The 27,134-nt window shown below is 42.7% G+C and overlaps 1 protein-coding gene across 3 annotated transcripts in view; it reads right to left on the reverse strand.

Moving 5' to 3' along the window:
• Nucleotides 1-520: 520 nt before the first annotated feature.
• Nucleotides 521-27,134, reverse strand: part of ACSL4 (acyl-CoA synthetase long chain family member 4) — a 28,166-nt gene continuing 1,552 nt past the window's right edge. The window contains exons 2-16 of one of the 3 annotated variants that reach the window (XM_061445715.1): nt 13,883-13,929; nt 11,358-11,597; nt 10,881-11,058; nt 10,054-10,163; nt 9,829-9,967; nt 8,957-9,107; nt 8,217-8,340; nt 7,379-7,450; nt 5,105-5,244; nt 4,481-4,653; nt 4,198-4,272; nt 3,794-3,985; nt 3,147-3,261; nt 2,300-2,457; nt 521-692 (exon numbers count right to left, since the gene is read on the reverse strand). In XM_061445715.1, coding sequence (XP_061301699.1) covers nt 535-692; nt 2,300-2,457; nt 3,147-3,261; nt 3,794-3,985; nt 4,198-4,272; nt 4,481-4,653; nt 5,105-5,244; nt 7,379-7,450; nt 8,217-8,340; nt 8,957-9,107; nt 9,829-9,967; nt 10,054-10,163; nt 10,881-11,058; nt 11,358-11,585 — 2,013 coding nt within the window. In that variant the 5' untranslated portion in view covers nt 11,586-11,597; nt 13,883-13,929 and the 3' untranslated portion in view covers nt 521-534. Of the gene's footprint in view, nt 693-2,299; nt 2,458-3,146; nt 3,262-3,793; nt 3,986-4,197; nt 4,273-4,480; nt 4,654-5,104; nt 5,245-7,378; nt 7,451-8,216; nt 8,341-8,956; nt 9,108-9,828; nt 9,968-10,053; nt 10,164-10,880; nt 11,059-11,357; nt 11,860-13,882; nt 13,930-27,134 lie in introns of all 3 variants that reach the window. The other 2 variants (XM_061445713.1, XM_061445714.1) reach the window with 2 other exon arrangements.

Consider the following 27,134-nt stretch of genomic DNA (forward strand, 5'->3'; position numbering starts at 1 on the left):
GGATGCTAACTGATGTGCAGAAGTATCCATCCATTCTCAGGCAGTACATTATCAATGATCTCTAGCAATTCCTTGACTAATGTTTTAATTTTTAAATGGAGAAAGGTAGATTTTAAATACTCTTTTCCTCTCTCACTAAGTGGCTTACTATAACAGAAGAATCATCACCATTACACTGATTTTTCTCAAGATTTCAGGCCAGATTTCAGAATGTATTAAGGAGAAGTTGTAAGCAGTTTGAATGTGCTAGAGAAACACAGTGATAAAATTACCTGGTCATACTGCTTCACATCGTGATGTCTGTCTCCAAACTGGAGATCATCACATGAAACTCTACAAAGACCATCAGTGTCTATTCTGCTAATAATTAAGAATCTGGAGTCTAAGATACTCTCTGTTGTACTCTATACAGATTATAGAAACAGTAATCCATTTGGTATATTTTCTGAATGTGTGATATCTACAGCATACACAGACATTCAAAATTGAGGCATGAGAAGGAACCATCTGCACAACCTGGTCAACACAACTTGTTTATTTGCCTCCATACATTCGCTCGATGTCGTTGAGGTAATGGTTTTTCAGTTCTTTCCTTTTCAGCTTGAAGGCATCTGTTACTAACCCAGTCTCTGGGGTCCAGGGCTCAGGGCTTAACCGTACTTTGATGGGTATTTCAAACCTCTCTAATTTCACTGCAGGGACAAGAAGAAACACAAGCATGACTATGATTACACAGCCAAATGAAATACTAATTCTTGTACCAATGCTGAGATAGTGTGCAGATATTCTAGTATTATAGCTTGTACTGGATGTGACAGTGTAAAATCTAAAGCTTGCAACGAGTGTGTAGCCTGGAGATCTGAGATGACTGTCCCAAGAGGATACGCTGAAGTCCAGACTTGTATCTTTATTGTAGGAATGTAGTAATAATGAGACTAACTCGGACTAGCTGGATGTGCTTCATATTTAAAGTACAATGAAGTACTTCTTCACTTGCCATGGTTGAATGATTCTTTCCCAAATTTCTGCTTCCCAAGAGTTTGTTTAAAGTTCAGAATAAAGGGCCTTCTCTGTATTTTTGTTACATTAGTTACTTATTTGCCCTTCAGTTGGAAGCAGCGGCTTGGCACATGCACAGCCTCACTGCTACCAAAGCAGCTTCTCCTTGCACAGGCCAAAGAGGGTAAGGAGAAGGCAGGTAACTGCTTAAGGGAGAAGGGCAGAGACATTGGGATAGAGTAGGGAGCTGCTGCACGTGTGCAATACCTGATGGACTCTGCTGTCAGCTCCTGCACATAGCCCTGTTTTGGGATCCCACATCCATAGACTTGTGGCTGAATTCCTAGACAATGTCTGGCAGTGTCGCCTCTAGGCGGCAGCAGATGCGGGCCAGACGAGGTCTGGCTCCAGGTCTGCACCAGGAGCTGTTCTCTGTAACTTCAGTCTGGGATTGTAATGTACTCTGTCAGTTTGTTTAGCTCTCTGCCTGCTCGTGACAGGGTGCGTTATGTTCTGCTGAAAACGGGAATGAGCTCTTTAAAACAGTTCTGGAGAAAGTAGTACCCCAATAGCAGAGCACCATCCAGAAGGCAGAAAGAACACACAAGCAACGGATTTTGAATAAACAAAGCTACCTATGTGGATAGTAATTTGCCTAGTTCACGACAGAAAACATGGATTAAAATGTTTAAACCCAAGTCTGAGACCTGGGGGACTGATTTATCTTTTTCTAAAGGAAGCCTTAACAGAAGTGCCTTTCATCCTTGTTTTCTTGGTTTCAAAAGGCACATTTCTCCTCTCTGAAGTTTGAGAGGCAGTGCTCAGCATGTACTTATGTCCGTTTTTACCACCTCCTCATATGCTGTCCCAAGTGCTCTAGAGACTTTCTTCCCCAGTGACTTTGTTACATTTTTGGCACCATAAAGGACTGATGAGGCTTTTGATCATTCAGTACCACAGCAAGGAATAGGAGGCCTTTAAGCCATTACAGCCACAGGGATCATGGTTGTTTCAGAGCTGCAGGGGAAGAAGTCACATGGGGGGAGGAGGAAACGCTTTGAAGTCTTTTGCTTAGCCAGTTTTTCTCACCAGCAAATGTCTTGTAACTTCCCTTCCAAATTTTCAGCTCTCTTGGACCTTATTTTAACTGTTTCACCAGTTTGATGTGGGGTTTTTGCATCCAATTAAACTACTAAGTTTTGGCAGATAGAGGCAACAGGAAGAAGGAAGGGCAGTTAGTGAGGATCACTTGCTGGGTAGGCACGTGAGACTGGCTAGCACAACATGCTGCTTTACTTACTCTTGTTTGCCACTTCTTTAATCTCTCGCAGGACTTCAGCTTCCATCGTAGGGTTGTTACAAATATCTACCCAGGTTCCACTGATACCCTTCTGCTCCGCTAATGCTGTCAGCCTCGTCTGATTAGGAACCACAAAGCTGATCACGTACGACTGGTCGCTAACATACGGTGGCAAGGGGGGAAAGGAAGAAAGATCCAAACAGTTGAGACTTCTGTTTCGGGGTGTCAGATGTTTCCCACAGACTCCCCCATACAGAATCCTTCTTGTACATCAACTCTTCACAACCGATGACTTATCAGAGGTATTCTAAGTTGTTTTACAACATTAGGTTTGACTGGTATCATGCTTTGCAGTAATGTCATGAGCACGTCTCTGTTTAGCTCCGCAGCTACATCTGGTGTTTAGCGAGTTCCCTTCAGTCCCCTTCATGTAGCGTGTTTAAGTTGAGGGGAGGGAGAGGAGACTGGGAGAATTTCCAAAACCCCGTGGAGAGCTCTGGATCAGGTGCAGAGCGGCCAGATTAACTTTACTCTGGTATTTTGCCAGAAAGCCAAAACACATGCTAGATATAATGACACCTGTTTAGGGAAGGGATGAGATGGAGCTGGAGTGCATTAGGATAGGAGAAATGCCAATAGAGGTAGGTCACTTCTTCAGGTTTTAGGGAATCTGGCTGCCTGTACTACTTCAGAGATGCTGTTTATAACTTGCACCCTGGGGGTGTGGGGTGAGGGTGTGTGTTCAATGGAAACCATGGAAAACTACAGTCTAGTGTCAGAGAATTGGGTCAGAGCCTGAATTTCCTGTTTACCCTAGATGGAGTTTCTAAATTAATACCACTCTTACCTTTTTGCATAAGCACAGATATTGTCAATCAATGGACAGTTCTTCAGTGCTGCCTCTACTTTGCCCAGAGATACATATTCTCCTGCTTGTAGCTTTACCAAGTCTTTCTTACGATCTAGGAGTAGGAGAAGGGAAAAACGGCTCCATTTAAACTTTTGCATTTCCACAGGCTCGTTTGCAAAACCACTGTATATGTATTATATGTGCAGTGCTATGCAAGATTCTTCATAAACATGAATAAAAGCATCTTAATAAACTTTGAAAGCAGCTAACAGCTTTATAAACCAACCTTATAAAGGCTTCTCTAAACACATTTCTGTAGTGCTACACTGCTTGTCACGCAACTTGTACCAAAGTGATGGGGATTTAAAGCTTTGTAATTGATACCAAAAATCAATCTTACATTTACTCTTTAAAGTCCATGTGCTAAACTTGGGTAGTGATAATGTCATAGGAAACAGCATCACTTCCAAAATATTCCTACAGCTGCGAGCACCTTTGGGAATGTGTTTTACCCTGTGATTCTCAAGCAGGTAACCTTCAGTAGATTAGCTCTAGCAAAGCCAACAACAGGATTAACAGCATGCTTGTAATTATGTTTAGTCAAGATCTTGTAATATGTTAAGGTATCAAAAACTGAGGCCAACCTATGATCTGCAGAGACCCATCCGGATGAAATTCCCCTATATCTCCTGTACAGAACCATCTCTGACCGTTCTCATCAACAGAGAAGTCATCTGTTGTCTTCTCTTCGTTTTTAAAATATCCCATTGAGACGTTAGGTCCACCAATGACGATTTCTCCTCTAGGATTAGGCTTGTCTTTATTGGTGTAGCCCCCTGAAAACAAGGAAATCCACACACAATTACACTGAACTTTAAATTCTGCTGCCAAGAAAATATTCAACTTGAAGTTAAAGTACACAAACTGATGACTGTTACAAAAGAACAACCACTTCATGTGCTACACCGAGCCAAGCAGACAGGCAAAGGAACCACGTAAGCACTGGTTACATCAGTTACTCTGAAATCAAAACCTTTCATACTCTCACCTTCTTGCCAGTCTTTCAGTTTTATTTCACAACAAATAAGAGGAGCTCCGACTTTGCCAGTGCTGTAATCAGTAGCTTGGAGAGAGAACAAGGAAGAAAACAGTTATTTTTGTCATATGAAATACACACTTGAACTATAAATAAGGCAGTAGCTTTTCTTACTTTATTGCAGTTAAGCACTACAGCTGTTCAGACTACAAAAAACCCCACCCAACCCTCATATATATATGATATACATACATATATATCTCAAATTATATATTTCCAGAAGCATTTTTACTACCTTCTGTAATTGTTCCAGCTCCACATGTTTCTGTTAGTCCATAGCCTTGACCAACAGGACAGCAAAAACAGATGTTCATGAATCTTTGTGTCTGAGGTGAGAGGGGCGCTCCTCCAGAGAGCATCATACGGATATTCCCTCCCAGCAGTGCCTTTACTTTTTTAAACAGGAGCCTTGAAAGAAGGAAAAAAAGCCTTAAAAACCATTCCCTCAGCTTTTCTAGAAAGGACGAAGAAGGTTTGTGTAGTTTTCTATTTGGAACACCTTCAAATTAACTTCATTCACAGATTTCAGCGGACAGCAGGAGAATCGGGAATGTTACCTCTTGTGCAACACTTAAAGATGGTAGAATTCCTGTAACTTAACTAAACAAACATTCCAGTTTTACTACCAAAAACCCCAATGCAATGAAAACTAACCAGTCATCTGTTCTGGAGATGAGTCACTCTTACCATTAAGTATCTGACCCATTTCCAGTAAGAACTTGGATTATTTCAGTGATTAGATAAGATTTGTGTGTTAGATGAGAATTCTCTGTGTCAGGTAGCTGAGCTGATTGTGCTTTTAGACTGTCTTAACAAACCGCAAGGAAAAAGGTCCATTTGGACTGTGAATTAGACTTACACGTTACACAGAGGTGCATCGTATCCCCTCTTGATTTGCTCCAGTTTGTAGTCATAGCCTATCTTGAACAGAGTTCTCTGAATGTAGTTCATCTCCTGCACTTTACTCATGACATTTTTATAAATTCTGTCCATTATTTCCTGGAAAGTGTTAAAAAAAGCAAGGAAAATTACCACACAGGCCAGCCTAGCGAGTGTAAGTGAAATTCCATGTGCAACATAGAATAAAACCACCCCTATTATTATTCTTCCTTTGAAACAGGTAATACAGTAAGAGTAAAAACGACTGCATCATTGGTTAGGCAATGCTTAACTGTAATGCTTTGAATGTGTGATCAGTTTATAGAATATTGCAGCTTGGAGCTATTCAAAATGGGTGGCACAAAGCATCAAAAATGAAGCAGAAAATGAGTGACTGAGCCTTACTCCTGTATTTGCTGTTTTCTCCTCACACCAGTATCACTAGAGAGGAAGAACCCCCGTGCTGTAGTATGTATCTCCTATTAAAACACTTGTCTTGAATTAGGCACACAGGCAAGTAATTGAGTAACCACTGCAGGTCTTCAGGTGTACTGCAGTAGTTCATAGCAGCCCTGCATTTCTACAAGCACCTTTTTGAACCTCACATTTAGTTGTGAAATACTTTCCTCCCCTCATGCTAAAGATGTCTTCTTTTTATCAACCACAGCTACAAATCTTGGGTAATGCTATGTTGTATTGCTTACACTGTTGATACCAGGTGATAACAGTTACATTGTTAACCTGAACTTAAATGCGACAAACTGATCTGAATTCAAGTTCAGCTCAATCTCTTTGCTAAAGGGTGGAATGTGCCATACAAGATTTATCGTGCTTAGGAGTCCTGGTGCTGTACTTTATCCACAGCAGCTCGCAAGCACACAGAATGAACTATGAGATTTCACTTCACTGCTTCCTTTACAAAGAGAAGTTTTTCAGCTTTCAAAGCAATGTGGTTTCAGTAATTCTTGTTACCTGACAAAAACCCCACAGACAAGAAACTCATTTCCATTAAAGTAATAAGCCTGTGATCACTAAAATATACAGAACTTACACAGTGTTCAGAGTGGTGAAGTATTTAACAGAAGTGGAAGGATCAGCTCCTTTGAGTTTGTGACAGCACAATGGTGTGATGGACTTACGTGCTTTCTGACAGAAGTCAATTTAAAATCGAAAAGAAAGCTATGAAAATTAGGTACTTTGAATATCAGAGTTCAAACTATCACAGTCTTATCAGAAAGCACTCTCATGAGGGGTTTTGATTAGCTCCTTCACATCCTCATTACTGGCACTGACAGAAACTAGCATTTCAGCAAACACATACTCTATTTTCAGCGCAGTTCACCCGCACAGTATCAGCTGCTAGTTCCAAAACCAGACAGTATTTTGAAGCAGAATTACTTGTAGCATTTTGGAAAGACTACAGAGGCATGACAAGGTATCTGGAATGACAGAGGCTGGAAGGAACGAGTGGTCTTATTACAATGTCCTGCTTGAATGAAGTATTTAGAATGTTTGTTTGTGCCTCTGGACTCGCCAGAATTATTTTCCATTTCATTCCTTAGACATTCCCATCCCTGGTGATGTTCTGGTGGTTTGTGTAATTTTTGGATAGCACCAAGACCTTGTGGAATGCAGAACCCTGGTCACCCAAATACTAACGTAAGCTACAGAAGCAATACGAGTTACAGTCTCCTGATCATATTTCCTTGTAAGAGGAGACAGCATGGCCTCCTTACCCTAAGAACAGCCAGGGAGACTTGGTCTAAGTGTTACCTTGGAGACAAGCACCTGAGACTCAGCACCCCAACAGCTACAGCAGCGCAGCCAAGCTCTATAATTCACCAAACACCCATATCCTTGGAGTGTCCATCTTGGCCAAAGCCACCCCGCTTTCCCCCTGTGCCAGAAGGGGTTTCAGGCTGTGAATGTCAGACACTTCACAACCCTGTCAGAGACTTTACGACTGTGTCCTACTGTTGTAGCAGCGGCCCAGTAAAACATCACTTGTAACTATGAAAACACATTCACAGTTTCAGACCAAAAAGTGTCTTGGCTTCAGCATCCATCTATTCTTGAGCTCATCTGCAGCACCACTACACTCAGTTCAGGCAATGGCAACTACAATTCTATATTGTGGTTTTTTTTCCCTATTAGTGACAGTTACACACAAAGAGGAAAAAGAGTTAGTAAGTGGATTGTTTCTAGCATGAAGAAAGCATCATTTTTTTGCTAGACATATCTGCTGCATACTCACAGGCACAGCTGCCATCAGTGTAGGCCTGAGGACAGTGCAGTCTCCTTTGCTTCCCTTCTTAATTTTACTTGACTGTAGTAAGGAAAAAGATGTCAATTTACAAAGTTGAAACCCAAGCAGTTCTTTAGAAAAGGACTAAAAAGAGAGTGAGATACATGAGCATGTAATTTAAACCTCTTCCTCTGCCCCTCCAGAAAACATTTCCTGCCTAATTTTTCTCCATTAGGATGGGAAAAGTAACAACTAACAACAATTTCAACAAAAACCACGTTTTACAAGCCCAACTTGGTTAAGTCCAGTCTGCAGATCTTGCTCTTATTTCCTCCCTCTAGTACTTGCTTTCTCCTTCCTCCTTTTCTGCTTGATGTACTCTCTATACCAGGTAAACATACAGCAGCATCCTTTTCCAGCTTAATTTGCTCTCATTTAACTGTTCAGTGGAAGAGGCAATGGGTTGAGTAGATGATCTACAGTAACTGGATGAAGAACTGCTAAAGTGAGACCAAAAACTTCAAATCACTTTAAACAGCGTCACCTTCAGCTCATCTATTAATAGCTGTTCTTCCCATAGCAAGTGGATAATGCTGTATGCATTTATTAGGTTTTCTTTTAGATTTCCTAAGTATTATATAAGTAGTGATTTTCAGAAGCTTCCTGTATGATGACCTGCTGCTGCCGTTCACAGGAATGGTCATTTGTGTTGAGTTCTGACCAAAAAATGGCCTTTCTGAAGTGTGCCACATCCATGAGCATTTCCTGAATGGCAGAGGGCAGCCATGCAAGGAGACTGCACACTGCAAAAGCTGAAGTTGGCTTTTGCTTCCCCCCCAGCCCTCACCTGATCCGACAGCGTGAGTGGAGAGGAATAGCCGATCCTGCAGCCATAAGTGATGCAGGAGATTTCTGCTGTCAGTTCTAACACGTGGGCCAGAGGCAAATAACCGATGTAAGTATCCTTGGACCTAGGACAGGGTTGTCTGATTAACACTGGTGCACAAGTGGACTCAGAACACTCTTCAACAGCTTTATTGTGTGCTTAGTTATTACGTCTTGAAAGACTTAAGCCACAAGTAGGGCTTATTCTTCTGCATGGAAGAAGGGTGTGATTTCAAAGAGTTTATAAACAGAATGGGGTAAATCCTACCCTACTGAAGTCAGTATGAATTATAGGATTTGCCCTGTTCTCTTGGAAACTCAAAGATTCCTTAATGCTCCACTGCTGTTTCTGAGTATGGAATTACGGATAAAATCGCTATATTTAAAAATAATCATTTCCAAATCCTTGACAGTCATCATAGCATCTCCTTCTAAAATATACTGGGTAGAAAGACAGCTGATCACTGCAGTGATTCCAGCTGCCTGAAAACAGCTACACAAGGTATCTCTTTATCTGGTGGCAACTGTAGTTTCAAACAAGAGGGTGAACTCAAACACAAGATTTATTTCTTACGAATTAAATATTACTGGGCTCATAACAGAATTTAATAACACCGGATGCCAGCAACAGACTTCCTATAAACCTCTGTACTTTTGGAGGTTCTGCTTTACCTCTCTGTGCACATGACAACTGTTTCTTACCCTAGTCCAGGTATTCTCTCACACTGTCCTGTCATTCCGGCTATTAAGTTCTTATGCACCATCATCACTCCTTTAGGTCTCCCGGTAGAGCCGCTGGTGTACATCACTAAAGCTAAGTCTGAAGGAGCAGGTCTGCTTGGCTGGATGCTTGCTACAAAATGCAGGAGAAAAATCCTTATTAACTCTTACTTACTTTCTAAATATTCTGTAATAAACTATTTCTGTAATTAATCAATGTGGCAATGTCTGTAATCAAGCAGTGTGAAACCCGTGCCTCAGCACAGTGTGCTGCTGAGTGCTCAGTGCTGGATGCAGAAGTCATGACAGAAAGATCAGTGGTGTTTTTAAGAGGAGGTGAGGGAAGGCAGGTTTTGAAAGGAATGTGTGCTGCCCTGCACAAAACTCCTTTGCCAGTTTACCTCCTCTTTTATTCAAGAGGGAGAGCTGGCTAAGCACAGGCTGGTGATTTAAGCAAAAAAGATGATCAAGTGCTTTCTCATCCTAGTGAAAGTAGGATGAATAAAAGGATAGCAGAAAAGGGAACACTGCACCAGATCCTATTTCACTTGATAAAGGTGGTCTTAAATTGTTCTGGTTATTATAGATAATATAGGTTATTACAGATAATTATTTCTATTACTCTAAAATTTTACCTACTATAAAGTGTTATCCTGAAGTACCTGTTCACAAAGGTGAAGGGCAGTAAACAGAAATCAGACATCTATTTAAAGGAAGCCAGAGGATGCACCTGCCACTGCCTTTGTGCTGGAGACCCGCATGGGTGGGATTTTCTGATACATGTCCTTCTTCACCTAGGTCTGATTTCACTGTTAACATTGCTTGCCTGCTTCTCTGTGAAGTGATTCACTTACAGTTCTCTGGTTTGGCTCCCAGCTCTTCTACTGTCTGCATACTGTGAATTTCCAGAGTTTCAGGGTATTCCGCTTTATTGATACTCCTGTTGTCCACATAAATGATGTGTTTCAGGCAGGAGACTTGTGGCAGTGCAGTCTGTAGAAGAGAAATGAAATTAACATTGACTGCACGGTAAAATTAACACAGGGCAATAACACGAGGTGAAGCGGGTACCAAATTACCTTAAGTTTGCTCTCAAGAAGTTCTACGCTGGTGACCAGATACGCTGCTTCACACTCGTTGAGACCATAGGTTACTGCCTCTTCCCCCAGGGTGGCATACAGCGTAATAACTGTTACAGCAAGGAGAGAGGGAACATGAAAGAAAGGTCAAGTAATACTGAATGCAAAAGGTCTTGTGCAGCTGACTGCAAAGCCTTGAGCGGGGAGCAGAGGGTGATGATGATAAAGTTAGCTCAAGGGGGAATTTGCTAATTTGGAAACAAACCAGCTTTTAATTTTTCCACCTAAGAATTTTCTGCCACACGAGAGCTCTGCAATAAGGGCAGAGCAAACAAAATTAACAAAAAAGAAAAAGCCCATATTCATCATTGTCATGAACTCAATCGGCTTTAAAATGTCACCAAACCCCCTTCAGATGAGCACATGATTTTGGTTACTCTGCCACTCCTCTCTCTTCTAATAACCATTTCGTGTTTCAGATGCGTAAGTCAGGATACAGAAAGGAAATACCATAAAACCTTCCCACACTCTGGGGGGAGAAACAGCTACTGATACCTTCAGAGTATTTAAAAAGCCCAACTGAACAGTAACTGTGCTGTTCTGTCTTCTAACATCTAGAACATTATTGCAACAAAAACAAAACTATCAGTCTTGTAAGTATGAGCACAGCGCATAGACTAGACTTGGAAACTGCTAAGAATCAGACCATAGGCAGAGTTACATTTATGAAATTCCTGTATTGTCAATGACAGGATCAGCAGATTCAAAATACTGAGTGCTGGGAAATGGTTCTAAAATACCCTGGAACAAATGAGTTGAGCACTCACGAGGGAAGTTGTACTTGAAGCAGGTCAGAGCCATGATCATCCATTCCGCTCGGGTCTCACAGAATATCACAACCGTACTCTTTGGGGTTAGTCCCAGGGCAGTCATTCCTCGCCCCAAACGATTCATTTTCTCATGTACTTCTTCATAGGATAACCATCTGTAAGTGCCTAAAATTAACTGGGGAGGGGAGAAAAAACCAACAACTGTGATGACAAGAAGCTGCTGGTAGAGCTCTGCGAGCTTACACGAGTTGGTGCCTAACACCATAAGCACACACGCTGCCATTCATTAGAGGAGATAAAATTGCTTTCATTTTTCTTGAGGTAGAATAAATAGTGCCTCCTGCGTTCTGTTAACTACTAGAAAAGGGACATTTTATATCATAAGATGATGATTAAGGAAGACCTCTAAGGAAACCTCCACTGTTGAGGCAAAGCAGCTCAAAACCAAACCAGCAGCTCAACCCCAAACCTTACCTTTTTGAACACTTTTCCATTTGGTTGCATTTCATTCTCTTCACTCAGGATTTCTCTGGTCCCAAGGCAGTCCTTCTTCGCAAACTTGGCCAAAGCATGGTCAAACAGCTTGTCCAGTGTGTCAGCTCCAGGAATGTTTATGTGTGCTAGTGAGTCAAGGTGGGTGACGGAGCGATAGGGGCTCCCAGGCTTGTCCGAGGTGGGCTTAGCTTTTAAACGCTTTGCCATAGCCTTTTTCTTCTTAACGTCGGTAAGAAAATACCATGGAATAAATACAAGCATACTGTACACATATATCAACAAGTACACAGGCAGCAAGAGGATGGCACGTACTTCTAGTCTAAGTTTCATTGCAGATATTTACACTAGAAAATCTCTTATTGTGTTCTGAAGCAGGCAAGAGCAAAGCAGCAGTGCGGCACGATGCAGCAAGGTAAGTGAAGCTTAGGTTCCAGAACAGTTGCTAAGAGTTTAGTAACCTTGGAGAGCCAACAATGGACGCCTGTGGGTGAAGACCAGAGCCAAGCAGAGAGGGGGAAAAAAAGAAGAACAGAATTAAATTAGTAACCTTACAGTCAGTCCATTAGGTTTAGTCCTTCTAAGAGTTCACTTCAAACACATCAAGACAGAGGAGGCTGAGATAACGGATTCAAGAGGCACGTACCCTGCAGGATGCAGCAACGTACTGCTCTGGAGACCAAAGGGATGAGTCTTTTCCACAGCTGTTTGCTGCATCCACAAATATTTACTTTTCAAAGGCTTTTCCCCACTATCTCTGTTTGAATAGTGCAGGGCCATTGAGATGAAGTCTGTCCTTCCCATCATAATGTTGTATTTAAGCTCCTTGAGTAATGCTACAGTTGTGTAATGATGGCAGAGGTCAAGTTGTTTTCCCCCTAAATATTTGTACTACAGGGAATAGACACAGTGCATCTCTTTACTGCTTTTCAGAATATATTAATGCGTACTCAGATTAAAATGTATCTTGAAACAGATTCCTCAGAAGTCTACAGATTGTAATCTAAAAATGATATAATAGTCCAAAACGGCTTTATAAACTTTGCCCAGCAACTGAATTATTCATCTGTTACTTTTCAACTATGAATTTCAGGCTCTTGGGAGAAGGATTACACAGATTTGCTTTTCTCCCTCCAAAAAGTACTTCAATATAGGTGTTTCAGAACTCCAGGTTTGAAAAAGTGGAATCCACTTAGACCAATTTAATCCAACTTAAAATAAAGCACAATTTGGCAAGATTTTGACAGAAGTCTTTCCTCATTAAGGAGAACTGGGCCTGAATAAGACCGAAGGTGACTGGGAGAAAACCAAAAGCATCATAGCAAACCTCAGCTGTGGACACCTAGCCCACTGGTCTGTAACTAGGCTGCGCTGGCACAGAAGAGATACAGGTTCTTATCTTCATCTGGGTGGCACACAGACACAGCACCAATGATGCTCACAGCAGGCGCAGAGGTGCGCTACCACCAGAGCAGTAGCTCAGACACGGGGCAGCGAGGACACTGCCTGTAGCTTACCCCAAAGCCCAGTCCCTGATGGACAGAATCCGATCAAAATAACGATGAGAACGGGGGAATTTTCAGGGCTCCCTCAAGACTCAGTGTGGGCACACCCCAAAAGGAACCTCGATGAATGTATCTGGCAGCCCCAGGTGAGGAGGCAGGCTACAATTAACATTTCAGGTTAAACCAGACAACTGCGACTAACAGCATAACAGAAAGCTATTAATAGGTTGTTGGGGTTTTTAATAAGATCAGCATCTGCAGTTGTGTTGTAGCCAGTACCAACAGCACCGGTAATGGAAAATTAAGAGATCTGCTAATACCTAAAATAACACTATTGCAAAGTTCATTTTTTCATGACATTTATAGAGTTCATTTATATTGAATACCAGTATAACGTACTCCACTAAGCTCAGACTTGTTCAGAAAGAGAGTATTCCACATATTTCTGCTTATAAAAAGTGAACACTCCATTCTTTTCACAACATATCAGCTTACTCTGCTCTAGTTAACGTCATCACCAGCAACTGCTCAGCAGAAGACACTTCCCCAAACTCTGCTATGGAAGTTGACTGGTTTATACTCAAATCCTGTGTGTTTTCATCCCAGTGAATCCAGTGCTCCAGAAGCAGCAGTTGAGCTTGTGTTAACACAAAAGCCAGCCATAGTGCTAAGACTGCAGTGAGGAACCTTCAGTGCATGCCAGGGTTAGACACAATGCTGCACGTGAAATAAACCCCCCAGAGAGCTCCCACTGCTCCGCAGCTCCCAACAAAAGGCGTGTGAGCAGACACTTGGATGAAAAGTGTAGGAAGTGTTTATGAGAACAGGACACTTGGCTTATCTGTAGACATCTGTGGTAATTTAAAATGCTTCAGCTGCAATTCTCAATAGACATCAGCTGGAAAAACACCGTAAATCCCAAAAAAGACAAACTTTGCCTTTTCCTTAGGACATACTCCTACAAAAACTGACACACACACACACACAGAGACAGGTACTTACAAGGTATCTGACAGCAGTGACCGAGGCTTTTTCAGTGTTGATTAGACCTATATGGAAACAGAAAAAACCCTTCATGAGGTAAATTTTCCCTATTACCATTACATGCTATGTGTGCACAAACCTCGACAGCCCAAGCTTACCACACCAAACACATAACCGATGTGAGTGCTCACACAAGCACTGACACTGTGTTTTGCAGACGCCACAGATGGAAGAGATGCTCTTTGATATCCTCAATTAAAAGCTTCAGAGGCAGATAACATGCAACACTCTATTCTTGTCCTGCAGCCAAGGCCACAGAACAAAGTCTGAAATCAGAGCTCAGGTTCTGGAAAGAAGAGGCACTCCTCTCCTCATCATTTGTCATTCATTTAACTAAAAATCTAAAACAACTGGCAGGTTTTTTAATGAAGAAAAATAGCTTTTAGATAGGCACAAAAGCTCATGAGATTAATGGCAAAAGCGTGTGTGGGGAACAGGGAGAGGGTTTATGGCTCTGGAAGCAACTATTCACAGAGGAGGAAATGCTTTCATCTTCTCTGCGTTTAACTATTCAAACAGGCAGCATCAACTTACCCAGCGTTTGCAACCACTACTAGAATTTCTGAGTGTAACTCAAGTACCTGCACCTAAAAACTTCACCCTTTGCAGTTTAATAAGGCAGCAAATGATCTTTGCTAGGAAAGGTTTTAACTAGCCAGGGCCCAAAGCACTTGTAACGGTTTAATATTGGAAGTATACAAATAGCAGTGTTTATTGTCCTTCCTCTTGTGATAAAAAGCTTGCCAAGGATCCCGTTTACTGTGTAACAGAGTTAGAAGAAAATACACTTCTTTTTCTATCGGCTTCATTCATTGCAGCTTTGGAAACAGTTTTTCATAGCGTTCGGGTGGTGAGACGGATGCCACTAGAGCCGGCAGGGTTCCACCTGCTGCCAGGGTAGTATCCTGCTTTGGGAAGAAAACCTGGATGTGCAAAACAAGAAGTTGCTTCGTTTAAAAACGCCATCGGAGGAAGTCCCGGTTCCCCTGCAGCCCAGCGCCTGCCAACTTTAGATGGAGACGCAGTTCTGGCTTTAGCATAAGTGCTCAGGGCTGACTCCTTTCAGGAAGCTCTGGGATCTTCCAAAACAATCCGGTATGAATAAGGAACAGCTATTTCCGGAAGTTTTCCAGCATTCAGGCAGATCCGAATGTTTCGGAAACCACAGTAAGTGTTCATAACCTGTAAGTGGAAAGGTGGTGCTACACCGTGAGAACAACCCGTGAGGTGACCTGAGTAAGTACACAGCTTGTTAGTTACAGTCAGTTTTTGGAAGGGAGTTTAATCAGTACCTAGCAGTCCTGGATTGGTTCCAGTGCTGGCACTGAAAGAAGCCAGGATTTCAAACAGAAATGAGAAACAGACAGAAATATCCCCTTGCCAGGAAGAGGCAGCAAGTTCAAACACAGCAAGCGCATACTGCCAGGCTCTCTGCACGTTTTGGTTTTCCAGATTTAGAGAGATGAGAGGCCTGTGACTAAACAGCAGTGAGAGTTAGAAGAATCCTGTGGCGAACTGCAGCTCTTTTGGGGTTGGACACACCGAAAAAAGAAAAACCAAGGGAAATGATTCAGTTCTTGCATCACGTCAGTGCATTTGAGAAAACAAACTCTGTCATTCTTAATGCAAGTTACTCATGGGAGAAAAGAAAGGACACGAGGTCCGGGGTTTGTTCCTTCCTACAGGCAGATTTCCACATATTTTCCTCTTACACAATTTTGTACGTTAAAGAGCAGTGAAAACCCCAGAGGTGAATCGGATCAAACACCAGCAGCTTTCAGAAGTGCTTCTGCACCCTGCCCATGCAATAGCAGCTCAAAGCCTGAGAGTTTTCAAGAGCTCTTACTATATCTGTACAGCTTAAATACTGTGTCCCAACAAACAGGGAGACGGGCAAGTCACATCCAGTGGATGCTGATAGAAATCAAGGATTCCTATTTAAATATATATATAGTCTATGCAAAACAGCAAACCCACAAGTAGGAAATCTTGTTTCTCTTATTGCTGCTTAAGAAGTAGTTAATACAATGTTTTACAGCAGAGATCAATAAAAAGACTGTTGTTGTCCTTTGTATTCTCTACTTCTGTTTTAATACCTCAGAACATATATGCACTTTATGTCAGTCAGGGAAAAGAGAATGCTTTTGTGTCAGGTGTCATACACCTATTGCTGTAACAACCTGCAGCGGAAACCGGACCAGCCAGGCTTAGCCAGGATTTCTCAATGATCTAACAGGCTGGTGTGAAACTTTCTCCCCTGATCTTGCACCATCAGGGCAAGCAAATATTTGATGAAAGGGTAAGAGCTGTTTGTGTGCCCTAAAGGCAGAAAACGTAGAAGGCCAAGGCAAGATTGCACAAGTGAAAGCTGCCCAGTGAGCACACACTGACCTGGGAAGGGATTTCCTCTAGATCCACTTCTGTTACTTTTGCCTCAGTAAATTCTACCCCAAATCTCCACTGTAAATACTTGAGGCTCATTCACTCCAACGCTCCCTGTCTCACAAGCCTGCACTCAAGCTGTGCTGGTTATGCTGTAATCTGATTAAAAGCCTAAGGTACACAAGGTTTCAAGTCAATCCAATTTATGCCGAGTATTGTGAGTGGTAGCAGCCGCTGTAAGTAACAGCAAATTCAGCTGTTCCAACACTTCTGTGGTAAGAGAAGTAAGGGAGCAGCATCCTTTTGTTTCATTGGCATTTTAGCTCATGAACATGGTAAGGAGGTGGCTTGGACAGACAGTGTTTCAGAGGAGGGGAGAAAATCGGCAGCTGAAAAATACTGATACTACCTCAAAACTCCACCAGCTACAAAATACACTTGGGCCAAAGGGCACAAAAATTCAGAAGGAAAATGCATCTTCTGTATACTTCTAGTAAGTAAGTGTTTCAGCCTCATCCCCTCAATACATACCCCAGTCTCATCATGCGGTATGACAAATGTTACTCTTACCCCATGTCTCGACAGCAGAGATAGCGACTGTACTGCTTCCACCCAGCTTTTTGAAACAAGCCCATGAAAAGGCAAGCAGCATGGTGAAGGACAAAGTTTAGAGGCTATGTGGTCGTGGAAGGTCTCCAGCAAAAGCTGAGTAAGAGGTCAAATAAGAATTTATCCTCCTCCCACAGGTAATAGAGATGGACCAACTGACTAGTTGTGTGTTCAGCTACACAACCGTTCTGCAATGGAGAGGTTGGGCCCTGATGGCCCAAGGAGCAAGATTTATGTTCTCATCTTCTTTTAATTTCCTGCTTCTCCCTCAGTAGTAAATTGCTTTGCAAAAATACCAAAGTAGCAGTCTCTCCTAAGGCTGCTGAATTACACAGTTGAGAAGATCAAATCAGTTTGAGACCTACAAAGCCCTCTTTGCCACCTCTTCCATAAGGTTCTTGCCTGCAAGCTCTGAAAGGGCTACTTCTTTCAGGTAACTTCTGAAACTATGCCCCCATTTCACTGCACTCAGCAATGAATGGATCATCTAGAAGACTTTGCTTCTGTCTCCTAATTGGAACACATCTGATATAAAGCAGGAATTCAAAGCTGGTTTCTTAACAGAAGCTGTTTTCTTAGGACAGGAGTTAGGAACTCTCTTTTCCCTGCATTTTCAGAAGTACATAACTGATGTACAGTGCTTTACAGTCTTCCGAGTCAGCCGTTTCTGTAATACTAATGAGCACATGAAGGGGGTACTGCAGCTACGCAAGTTACCTGCTAGATGCTTCCCTAGGTCTTGTGAGCATTCACTTTTATCTGTTTTCAACTTACTGGCAGTAGAGCCTTGGGTGACGTGGTCTAGGGTGAGGCATCCCTGCCCATGGCAGGGGGTTGGAACTGGATGAGCTTAAGGTCCTTTCCAACCCAAACCCTTCTATGATTAGGCACATATGCATGGACAACAGGCTGTTTAACAATTAGGGTGCTCATCTCCCCTCTTATGTTATTATCCATCACTTATGATAATCATTTCAACAACATCCTGTCATAGCATAAGGAAGCTAAGACACTGGGTGCTTTTTGTTTTGCAAGTAAAGATGGATTATAGGAAATAGTCTCCCTGGGTGACAGTTTTTCCGGATTTATCCAGAGATGCTGTATTTATGCTATGCCTGTTGGATGCAACTGCTTCACTGATGCCTGGCGTGCGTGCGTTCACGTTCAGACTCTGATCAAGCCATGGTATTCAGCTTGGAAAATGTTAATGATGTTCCACTCAACAAAGCAAAAATCTTCATTAATGACGTTACCCTGGCTGCGTAGATTAAACATCAATGCTTGCTTCCTGGCCTTAAGTCTGTTATGTTACCAAACATCTGGACAGCATGACCAAGGAGGAATCGGGTGTGCTTTTGTGCTGACGCATGAGAAATACTGAAAAGTAAAATGGCGTTCCCAATATAAGATGAAATAGTAACATGAATTATTCCTGCATAAGAACAAACAGGAGGAGAAAGTAAACACTGAATAATTCCTTTTTAAATAGGATTCAGCTGACAGATTCATCTGAGCAAAGCTCAGTAACATGAGCGCAGGACAGCCGGTCATTAAAAGCTACTTCCTTTATTTATAGATTTCCTGAAATCTGGCAGCGTTGCTCTGTAATAACCTTTAGTGAAAGGAGCAACTCAAACAGTAAAATGTTAAAGTGCATGAGCGCAGGTCCAGCAAGCAAACATGCAGAGTAATGACAAAGATCATCATAATCCCTCTTAATGCTCTATTGAGAAAGGCCAGTAACATTAACCTCCCGTGCTCTATTGAAATCCAGACACAATAATGGACTCCAGCAGCCTCTCCCTTTCCCTGTGGTTACATACTGCTTTTTAAATGTCTTGCCAAAAGCAACTCTTGTGTAATTTAACAGACCGTAGCTCCAAATACTATGCTCTGGCTTCAGGAAACCTGACTGGCTCTTCAGCTTTCATTCTGATGAGAAATTCTGCCACCAGTTGTGTATTTACTGCTTTCAGAAACCTCCAGTCTCTCTCATCAGGTGCATTCCGTTGCTTTCGTCTCAGGTACTGGTCATAGTTTAGGCAGTGAAATTCATTACATGCTTAAAGGGGGCAGGGGGAGGAGAAGTCAATGTTCCTCCTGGTGTAGTGCGTTAGCAGGGTTTTGCCTACCCAGAAGGGTCCTGTGGGCTGGGGAGGGCGCTCTCCCAAGTCCTTTCAGGCTGTTCGAAGTTCCGTGCGGTCAGGCAGCAGGAGGAGCACCGCTGCTGGGCACACACATGCCCTGTTCTCCGTGGAGCTCCCATCCAAACGCAAATTCCCCCCTTCTTTGTGACTAAGCGAAAAGCACCGGGCTTGCTTGTTTGCCATCTGGAGAAACTCTGTCCTTGCAGACGTTCTGACAGAGAACTGGGCGTGCTCTTAGGAAATAAGAGTAATAAACTGTTCCCACCCATGGACATTTGAGTTGGTGGCCCCTGAGGTTTCCAGCATGAGCCAGCTCTGGTTTTCGTTTTCACTGTGTAATGAAAACAGTTTTGGAGTCAATAAAAATGAGGAGCATTGGGAGCAAGTGGATCCATCTTCTGCACAAGCACAATCTTCCCCAGTGAAACAGAGAGGATGGATTCTGTACGTTTAAGGAACTGAAATTTATTATGGTCTTAATGCAAAAGTCTCTTGCTTGCTTCATGGTGACCCTGTCCTATCGCTTTCTAGCCGAACATACCTAAATGCATTTCTAGATGTCTCTCATCTCTAGATCCACACTGGGATTTCCCAGATAAAGAGTTTGCTAAGACAGTGCTTCATACTGCAACTTCATACTGCAACTTCATACTGCAACTTCATACTGCAGCTTCATACTGCAGCTTCATACTGCAGCTTCATACTGCAACTTCATACTGCAGCTTTACTTCATGCTGCAACTCTAAAGTTTTACTAGATTTACTAGATTATAACAGTTCTTGGACTTTACCTGCACTTCAAAGAGGTACTGAGATGACCAAGAGAATTTCAGTACATTTTCTCCTATAAGGCAAAGTGCACATTCAAGTTTTAACAGCTCAGTCTTGGGAGCAGTGTAACACTACCAAAGCAGAACAACGCAAAAGTAACTGGAACATAAGAATTTATACTGAGGCAGGAGAACCAGGTAGAAACTGGCACAATCCTTGGAGAAGTTAACAAAATGGAGAAAAATAAAGGACCTCTGAGACAGTTTTGAACAGCGACGTTTTGAACTTCACCACCACAGTACCCATGCACACACATTTATCACACTCATTTACAGGCACCGACATGCTGAAGGTGTACAGGCAGTTTCAGGCAGCTTTTGCTGTTCTTAGCCCAAAATACCCAAGGAGCTTCTGCAGAACACGGAGGACACGTTCACAGGACTGGGTCACAGCACCCTGTGCTCAGAGCTGGGAACGGAGAGAGCCCAGAGCGAGACCAGATCAAGGAGGTGTGTAACTGCGTAATCACGATCGTGCCTGATCCTCCCCTGGAGCAGAACATGCCAGCACAGGACAGCCCTGCACCAACACAGCCAGCAGCTTCCTGAAAGGAATTTGTTCAAGCCCCGACGGCCCACAGACATAAACAAAGCGTGTGACCGTTTGCAGCAAGCCACAATGCTACAGCTCGAGGAGTGGGATGGCACAACCTGCTATTTAGGTAACCAGATCACCTTTAGTATGAATAAAGCATGAGTCACAGTAGCAGCTGCAGAAGAAGGAATCTGTATAGACTAAAGTGGTCTTAGATGTAACAGATTCTGAAGGAAGCGCGAAGAGGAAACTGATGCTGTTGACCATTTAGCTTATTTTTGGTAACTTCTCTGAAAAAGGGACAGAAACATCCTGAGTATGACACCATTCATCACACAGCAGTATATGGTTAGTAATAAAAAAGGTAATTTAATTTGTTCCTTTAAGAAAAGGCTAACTTATAAAGCAAGAGGTAATATGGAACAAATTTATTAAACCACTTTGAGGAACACCAATGAATTACTTTAGAGAAACAGCCACCAGAAACCTTATCCTTACCTCACCCTTTCAGAGAATAAGGTCAAACACCCCCCTTTACATCTGCATCCAGTGTGTGGGCACAGATCACAACTCAGAAAGGTGGGGAAACAGCAACATTTTCCAAACAGAAACTTTTTAAGTGGGTGTATGTTGTACCTGAGTAACTGCAATGTTCTTACACTGGGGAACGGGGGGAGGAAGAGCACAGGATGGCCACCATCCTCTGTCATCAGGTAACATGAGCTGGAAAGAACCTTCCACTTACTTCTGACCATTCTGTGTATGAGATCATCATTCATCAAACCACCTTTGAGCATTCAGAGGTGCCGCTCCGGGGCTGTCAGTACTTCATGAGCAGGATGCTGTCTGTGATTTTCTAAGGCAAAATCTTGCCCTGATCCCTTTCCTAACTCCCACCTTCTCACCCTGCAGCAAGCTTAGTTTCACCTTCCAGTTGTTCCTCTTCCCTGCGGTGATACATTTCATAATGAAAGCACTTTTGAACACGCTGTTCAAACACAGGAGCTCATAAACATGCAAAACTATCTGCATGCTTATGAAATAAACAGAATCCATATTTCGTAATGAAAATTAAACACATCTATCTACCAAAAGCACAAAAACAAGGCTATCGAACTCAGTATTGCATTATAGCGTGTATTTACACAGCATGAATCAGCCGTATACACAGCTGTCTTCATGGAAAGTAATGTGCAAAATGACAAACTAATGGGCTGCTATGGACAGGACCTACTCCAGCCTCACTTCCCACTTCTGTGCCTCGTGCAGGATGACCACAGGCACCACAAACCAGAACCTCTTGCTGCTTTTTCATTTTTCCTTTCTATTGCTGTTATCACTTCGTTGTTGTTTGACGTTACCACTAGTTGCAGATTTACTGTCTCAACTCTTCTGTGTAACACACAAAGCTATGGGAAGTAGTGCTATAAAACTACCCCTTACCTACACAGTATCGTCATTCTTTTAGCATGTATGTTTTCATTGTGCAAAAAAGCTCCCAAAAGCACCATACTAAGAACAGAAAAGAGATTAGAGAGGTCAGAACTTAAAGCAAGTTTTAAGGTATAACACAACTTGAGCAAATTTATTGTCAGAAACATGATGCAGTGTAATGGAGGCTCCAATGAAGGAGTGAAAACAGTGCAATAAGACTGCTGGCTCTCTATCAGAGTCTTCAAGTTCAGGTTCATGGCAGCTAACTTGATGCAAACCCGGACTGCAGTGATCCCACTTTGTGCCCTTGGGCTGCAAAACTCCCAGGCAGCCAATCAGCCTTGAAGTTCAGCCAGTTGTCTGCCACGGGTCCCTGCTCAGTCCCACAGGCACCAGTGCAAGGGAGGAAGCGGTCACCTCAATTTAGTTCAGTGACACAAAATTACTTGCACCTCTATGTTGTAGCTTTGTAAGAACTTTAGACAAGCATAAAAGGGAGCTGCCAGCATCAGAGCTGCTGCTGCTGCTGACAGAAATAGCCTCCACCCATCTTCTGCTGTCCCAGTCTGTCCCCTCCCTTTTGCCAGAAGCCAGTGAGTGAGCACTGACTGCAGCTGCTGCACGTTTGGTGTGTGCATGGAAATGAGTGTTAAGAGAAAGGCACATGGAAGCTGCAGTGTGGTAACTAATGCACTTTACTGAAAGCCCAAAAAGAAGCCCCAAACCCTATTCCTAAACACCAAAAGGTCCTTTGAGAAATTTATTACAGATTTTACATATTCCAAAATACTTTAATATGCACAATTTGTGATTTATTGAGGCAGGAGTTGATACTCTTCCTAACCCAGAGTGGCTGTGTGGCACAGGAAACAGCAGCTGACTACTGGGTTGACAGTTTCAGCTATGAAATTAATGTCCTCATTTCATAAATCCCTGGCTTTTGCTATGAGCCAGCACGCAGTGTGCAGTGATATGCAGCTTCCAGCTCCTCAGACTCAACTGGCACAGTTGAAGAAGTGACATTTCATAAGCTACAGTTGAGCAGCTTCCAAGACAAAACACTTGTTGAGAATGACTCACTGTGTGTTCTGCTTATCACATCCTTCAGGTAAGCTGAACTTAGTGAAGTCTTTTCAAAAGATGTACAGCTACTGGAGACGAAGGAACAAAGCATCTGACACATTGCTTGGGCCACATGAAGAGTTACAGCGATTCTGACCAGTTACACCAATTTGGTAGTTTTCTTCTCCAGCAGGATACTTGCATCCTGTTACCAACAAGTACCACAATACAGACTCTTTGTAACTGTACCATTAGCTTCACCCAGCCCTGCAAAGTCAACAGGACAAGGATGGCTGCACTCATTTAAACAGGGACTCCTTCAGCTGTACGTGCCCCCTGCCATAAATCAGTGCAGTAGTGCAAACTGCAGCAGTGCATGAAGTTACAGCAAATGTTTTGTAGTATTTGACTCGACAGACAGTGAATGCTCCTCATGCTTCACTGAATGTGAGGAACTGACATTGCAAAGCATTAGATACACACTCATTATCTGCAGCCTGATGTTTCTCTAACCACCACTTTCTCAGCAGACTTCTTGGTTCAGGTTGTGCAGGTGGCTCCTGGTGTACAGAAATGGACATAAAATTTACAAAACTCTTTGACACTTATTTAGAATACCACCTCAGCCTGTCCCCAGCTGAGCAATCACTGCATGCACACGAAATAGGAGGGTTTTATTTTGGGAAAGTTCTTGTTTTAGCAAATACTGTTGTTAATGGAGCTTGCTATTGATCCAAGTAAGCTGGATGTGGCATAGCTTTAGCCTGCTCTTCAGAAGACCAATGCGAGGCTGACATTAGTTTCAGGCTCACCAGTACACGTTATCCTGAACCAAGGAGTAAAGTCCGTATGTTCGAGCAGAGTGGCTAATATGAAAAACTCCATTACAGGAGTAAAGAGCCATGTCCAAGTGATGCTGGGGAGAGCAGAGACATGATCCAAGGAGGAACAGTGGGCTCTCTCCAGTGCCTACAGCAGGCTCAGGGCAGGAACTGCCTTGCACTGGGCCAGAGTCAGCCCCTCTGGCTGTCTACAGCTGGGGCCTCTGGGGTCTACAGCCAGAAATGAGCATGTTGGAAAATAATCCCAGGAAAAGCTATCGGATGTAACAGTATGACAGTGCTTCCCCCTGTAAAAGCATCTGTGCAACTGAGGGAAAAGCTCGCACTTTGAAACACTTTTGACTGTAAAGGAAAACTGAACACGAGTGTTAACCTTTGTTCTCACTGCGAGATGTAATGAAGAAGTGCCCCAGGGCACACATGTGCTCTGCACAAACCCTTTATTTGGTTTTTATTTCTTTTCCAAGCAACTGAGTTGGGAAATACAAACCAGAACATGCTCACAAACTGCTGACTGAGCAGAATCTCTTCGTGGTGCAACATACTTAATATTATAATTTATTCAGTTCTTCTCTATGCTGATATTTTTCTACTCTTTGTATAAGCAGGATTAGTGTAAACCCTGGCAGTGTTCAAGGTGAGATTGCATGGGGCCTGGAGCAACCTGCTCTACTGGAAGGTGTCCCTGCCTGTGGCAGGGGGTTGGAACTGGATGAGCTTTAAGGTCCCTTCAAACCCAAACCAGTCTGGGATTCTTTGAAGACCCTTAAAAAAGGTTAAGGGTCACTCAACAAGGACAGTTATTCAGTTATTTTATGGGCCACTCTCCATTCCTGACGATGGAGCTGAGCAGATGGTGTGTAAGGGATGTAACAACTGCAGAAGTGGGAAGGGTCTCGTGAGCAGAGCCATGGCTGAAAACACAGCCCTTTGGGAATGGAAGAAAGTTAAGAAACGCACAGCAGCGCATGCGTGCTTGACACATTTGAGTTGCATTGTTTAAAGGTCAAACATTCCAGCATGGGAATGAAGGTGTTTGAGTGCTCAGTCCCTGCTGACCGCAACCACTGCAGCCCAGAGATGTGGAACCACACAGGGGTATGCAACAGGCACCACTGCTCCCTGAGCCCTGCCTTGCACACGTGTGCTGGGGCTGCTGTGGAAGAGCAATGTTCATTAAGAACCTCAGCTAAAGGGACTGTCACCACTGCAGTTCCTGTTCTAAAGTTACTCTGCAAACACACAAACAGTTTTATAAACCACACTTCTACCTGTAGTAACTGTAGTTGGAACTGAGTAACTGCACGTACAGAGGAAAACCTCAGTTAAGACGTAGTTCAGAATGTCTTGTATCTTGTAACGTGTACAACAGTGCACAATAACCTTCCTTTCATGTTACCTGAACCTACTGTTGTGCCTCCTAGAATGTAAGTCACACATAAAGCTGTACCGATACCATTTTCCCTTTAAAATGGGCTGCACAGTGGCATAAGATAGTTAAAACCAAACACAAGCCAGGTCTGCTGTACAGATCTAACAAGTGATTTTGCAAAACATAACCATTAGCTATATGTTAAAACGTTTCTGCATGTTGGCCATGCATATACTCTAACGAAAGCACGATGGGGTAGGCTAAACATGCCATTAAGAGACATTTTTACATGAGAATTCTTTAAAGAAATCCTCTGGGCATTTCTGTAACTGCCCTGGCATTACTCTCAATTTCTTTCTATAGTCAGGAGAGTTAAAACAAAACACCGCTTCAGAGTTATTAAACTAATAATGTAAAAGTCTTTAATTAGTACAAATTTGAAGAGCACAGGTACTGGAATGTGACGTGCTATTTTAAGGTTGTCCTTGTCACGTCAACCCGTTTCTAGTCTCACAGGCTTTCAAGCATACTTAGATTTTTTTAATTGATATATATGTTAATATTCTAACTGCCATTATACTCCTATGCTGTAAAATATTCCCCATTACCAGTGTATGGGGATACAGGCATTTTCCCTGCATACCAACAGAAGCAATGAGCAAAAATCATGAGCTGAGCTGCAGCATCGTCGCACAGTTTAAGGTAGAACAGATGCACTCACAGGTATTCGGCTCCAGTTTCTGACACTGAACAGCTGCTACTGGCAGAGCAATGAATGAATAATAAGAATTAAAAAGCAAATAAATCTGTTATCTAATAGGGAAGTTACAAATGTGCCTTTAGAAAAAGATGCTGAACTGATGAAGCAGGAACACACTCTTGTGAATCAACAGTCACATCCATATACACTCAAGGAAATCCTAGATCATTAGTCTAGCTCTCACTGAACAACAGTGGTATTCAAGTATCATGGATTTAAGAGTCTTGGTTTTAAAGTGATAACCAAGGATCCACCTTGGATTACTTTAAATCCAAGACTCTTAAATCTGCTAATTGTTGGATCACTTTATCTCTACCTTGTGAGCTCCGAGCTGCACAACATCCACTGATTTGGCATTAACTCTACTATGAAAAACACACAAAGTTTAAATACAGGAGATGGGGAATAAAGGTATTTTCTCAGTATCTAAGATTCCTTACAAACCACTTTACTGAGGTGAAGAGTGCTCTCTGATTTCAGTGCTAACTCCAAGTGCTTAGCAGTATCTGAAGCAGAGAAGGAAGCAATTCCTCACGTCCTCCACACTGCACAGCTGTTAACCCAAAAGCAAAGCAAATAAAATATCTGACTTTTAGATGCAGTGGCATTAGCTCCAACTTCACTTCCATCAACAGCAGCTCACAAACTGTAAAACACCGAATCACCCACAACGCAAACTGACATCCTGGCACGATGCTGGCAAACACTTCCCACCCCTCCCGGCCCCAAGCCCACAGTCACCTTTTCTGCTCCTCCATTTCCCAAGGCAGCCTGTGCTATTTCTTTTCTTGCTGAAAAACAGTTCAATGTGCCCTCTGAGTTTTCTACTATATTTGGGATCATCTTAAAATGCAAAATAACTCCGCAGCCAGATGTACCACCACGCCTCACTCACACACTCCTCGTATCTAACCTCTGCAGAAGATCAAGTTCAAGCCAGCGCCAAGTTTAGTCCTGACTCCTGAGCTACTATGAGCCATGGCAGCACAGCTCTGAAGTAGCATGGTAGCCCAAATAGTAGAAAGGCTTTCTATGCAGGGCAACAACAACAGGGTAAGGATTTGCCACCCCCACAACTCATTCCTAACCTGTGTATCATGCACTGTTGGGTAAATAATGCTGTGCACATCTGGCACAAGATCAAAGCAATACCTTGATTACAAGTACACTTTATATGAATATTAGGTAAGAACTGATAGCTGTAAGAAGTGGGGCAAGGAAAGCAGACTTGCTGTCGT

This window comes from Pezoporus flaviventris, unplaced genomic scaffold (assembly GCF_033815535.1).
Source record: "Pezoporus flaviventris isolate CSIRO_AGI_PZ_B2104156 unplaced genomic scaffold, CSIRO_AGI_Pfla_v1 ptg000005l, whole genome shotgun sequence".
NCBI classification, from domain to species: domain Eukaryota; kingdom Metazoa; phylum Chordata; class Aves; order Psittaciformes; family Psittacidae; genus Pezoporus; species Pezoporus flaviventris.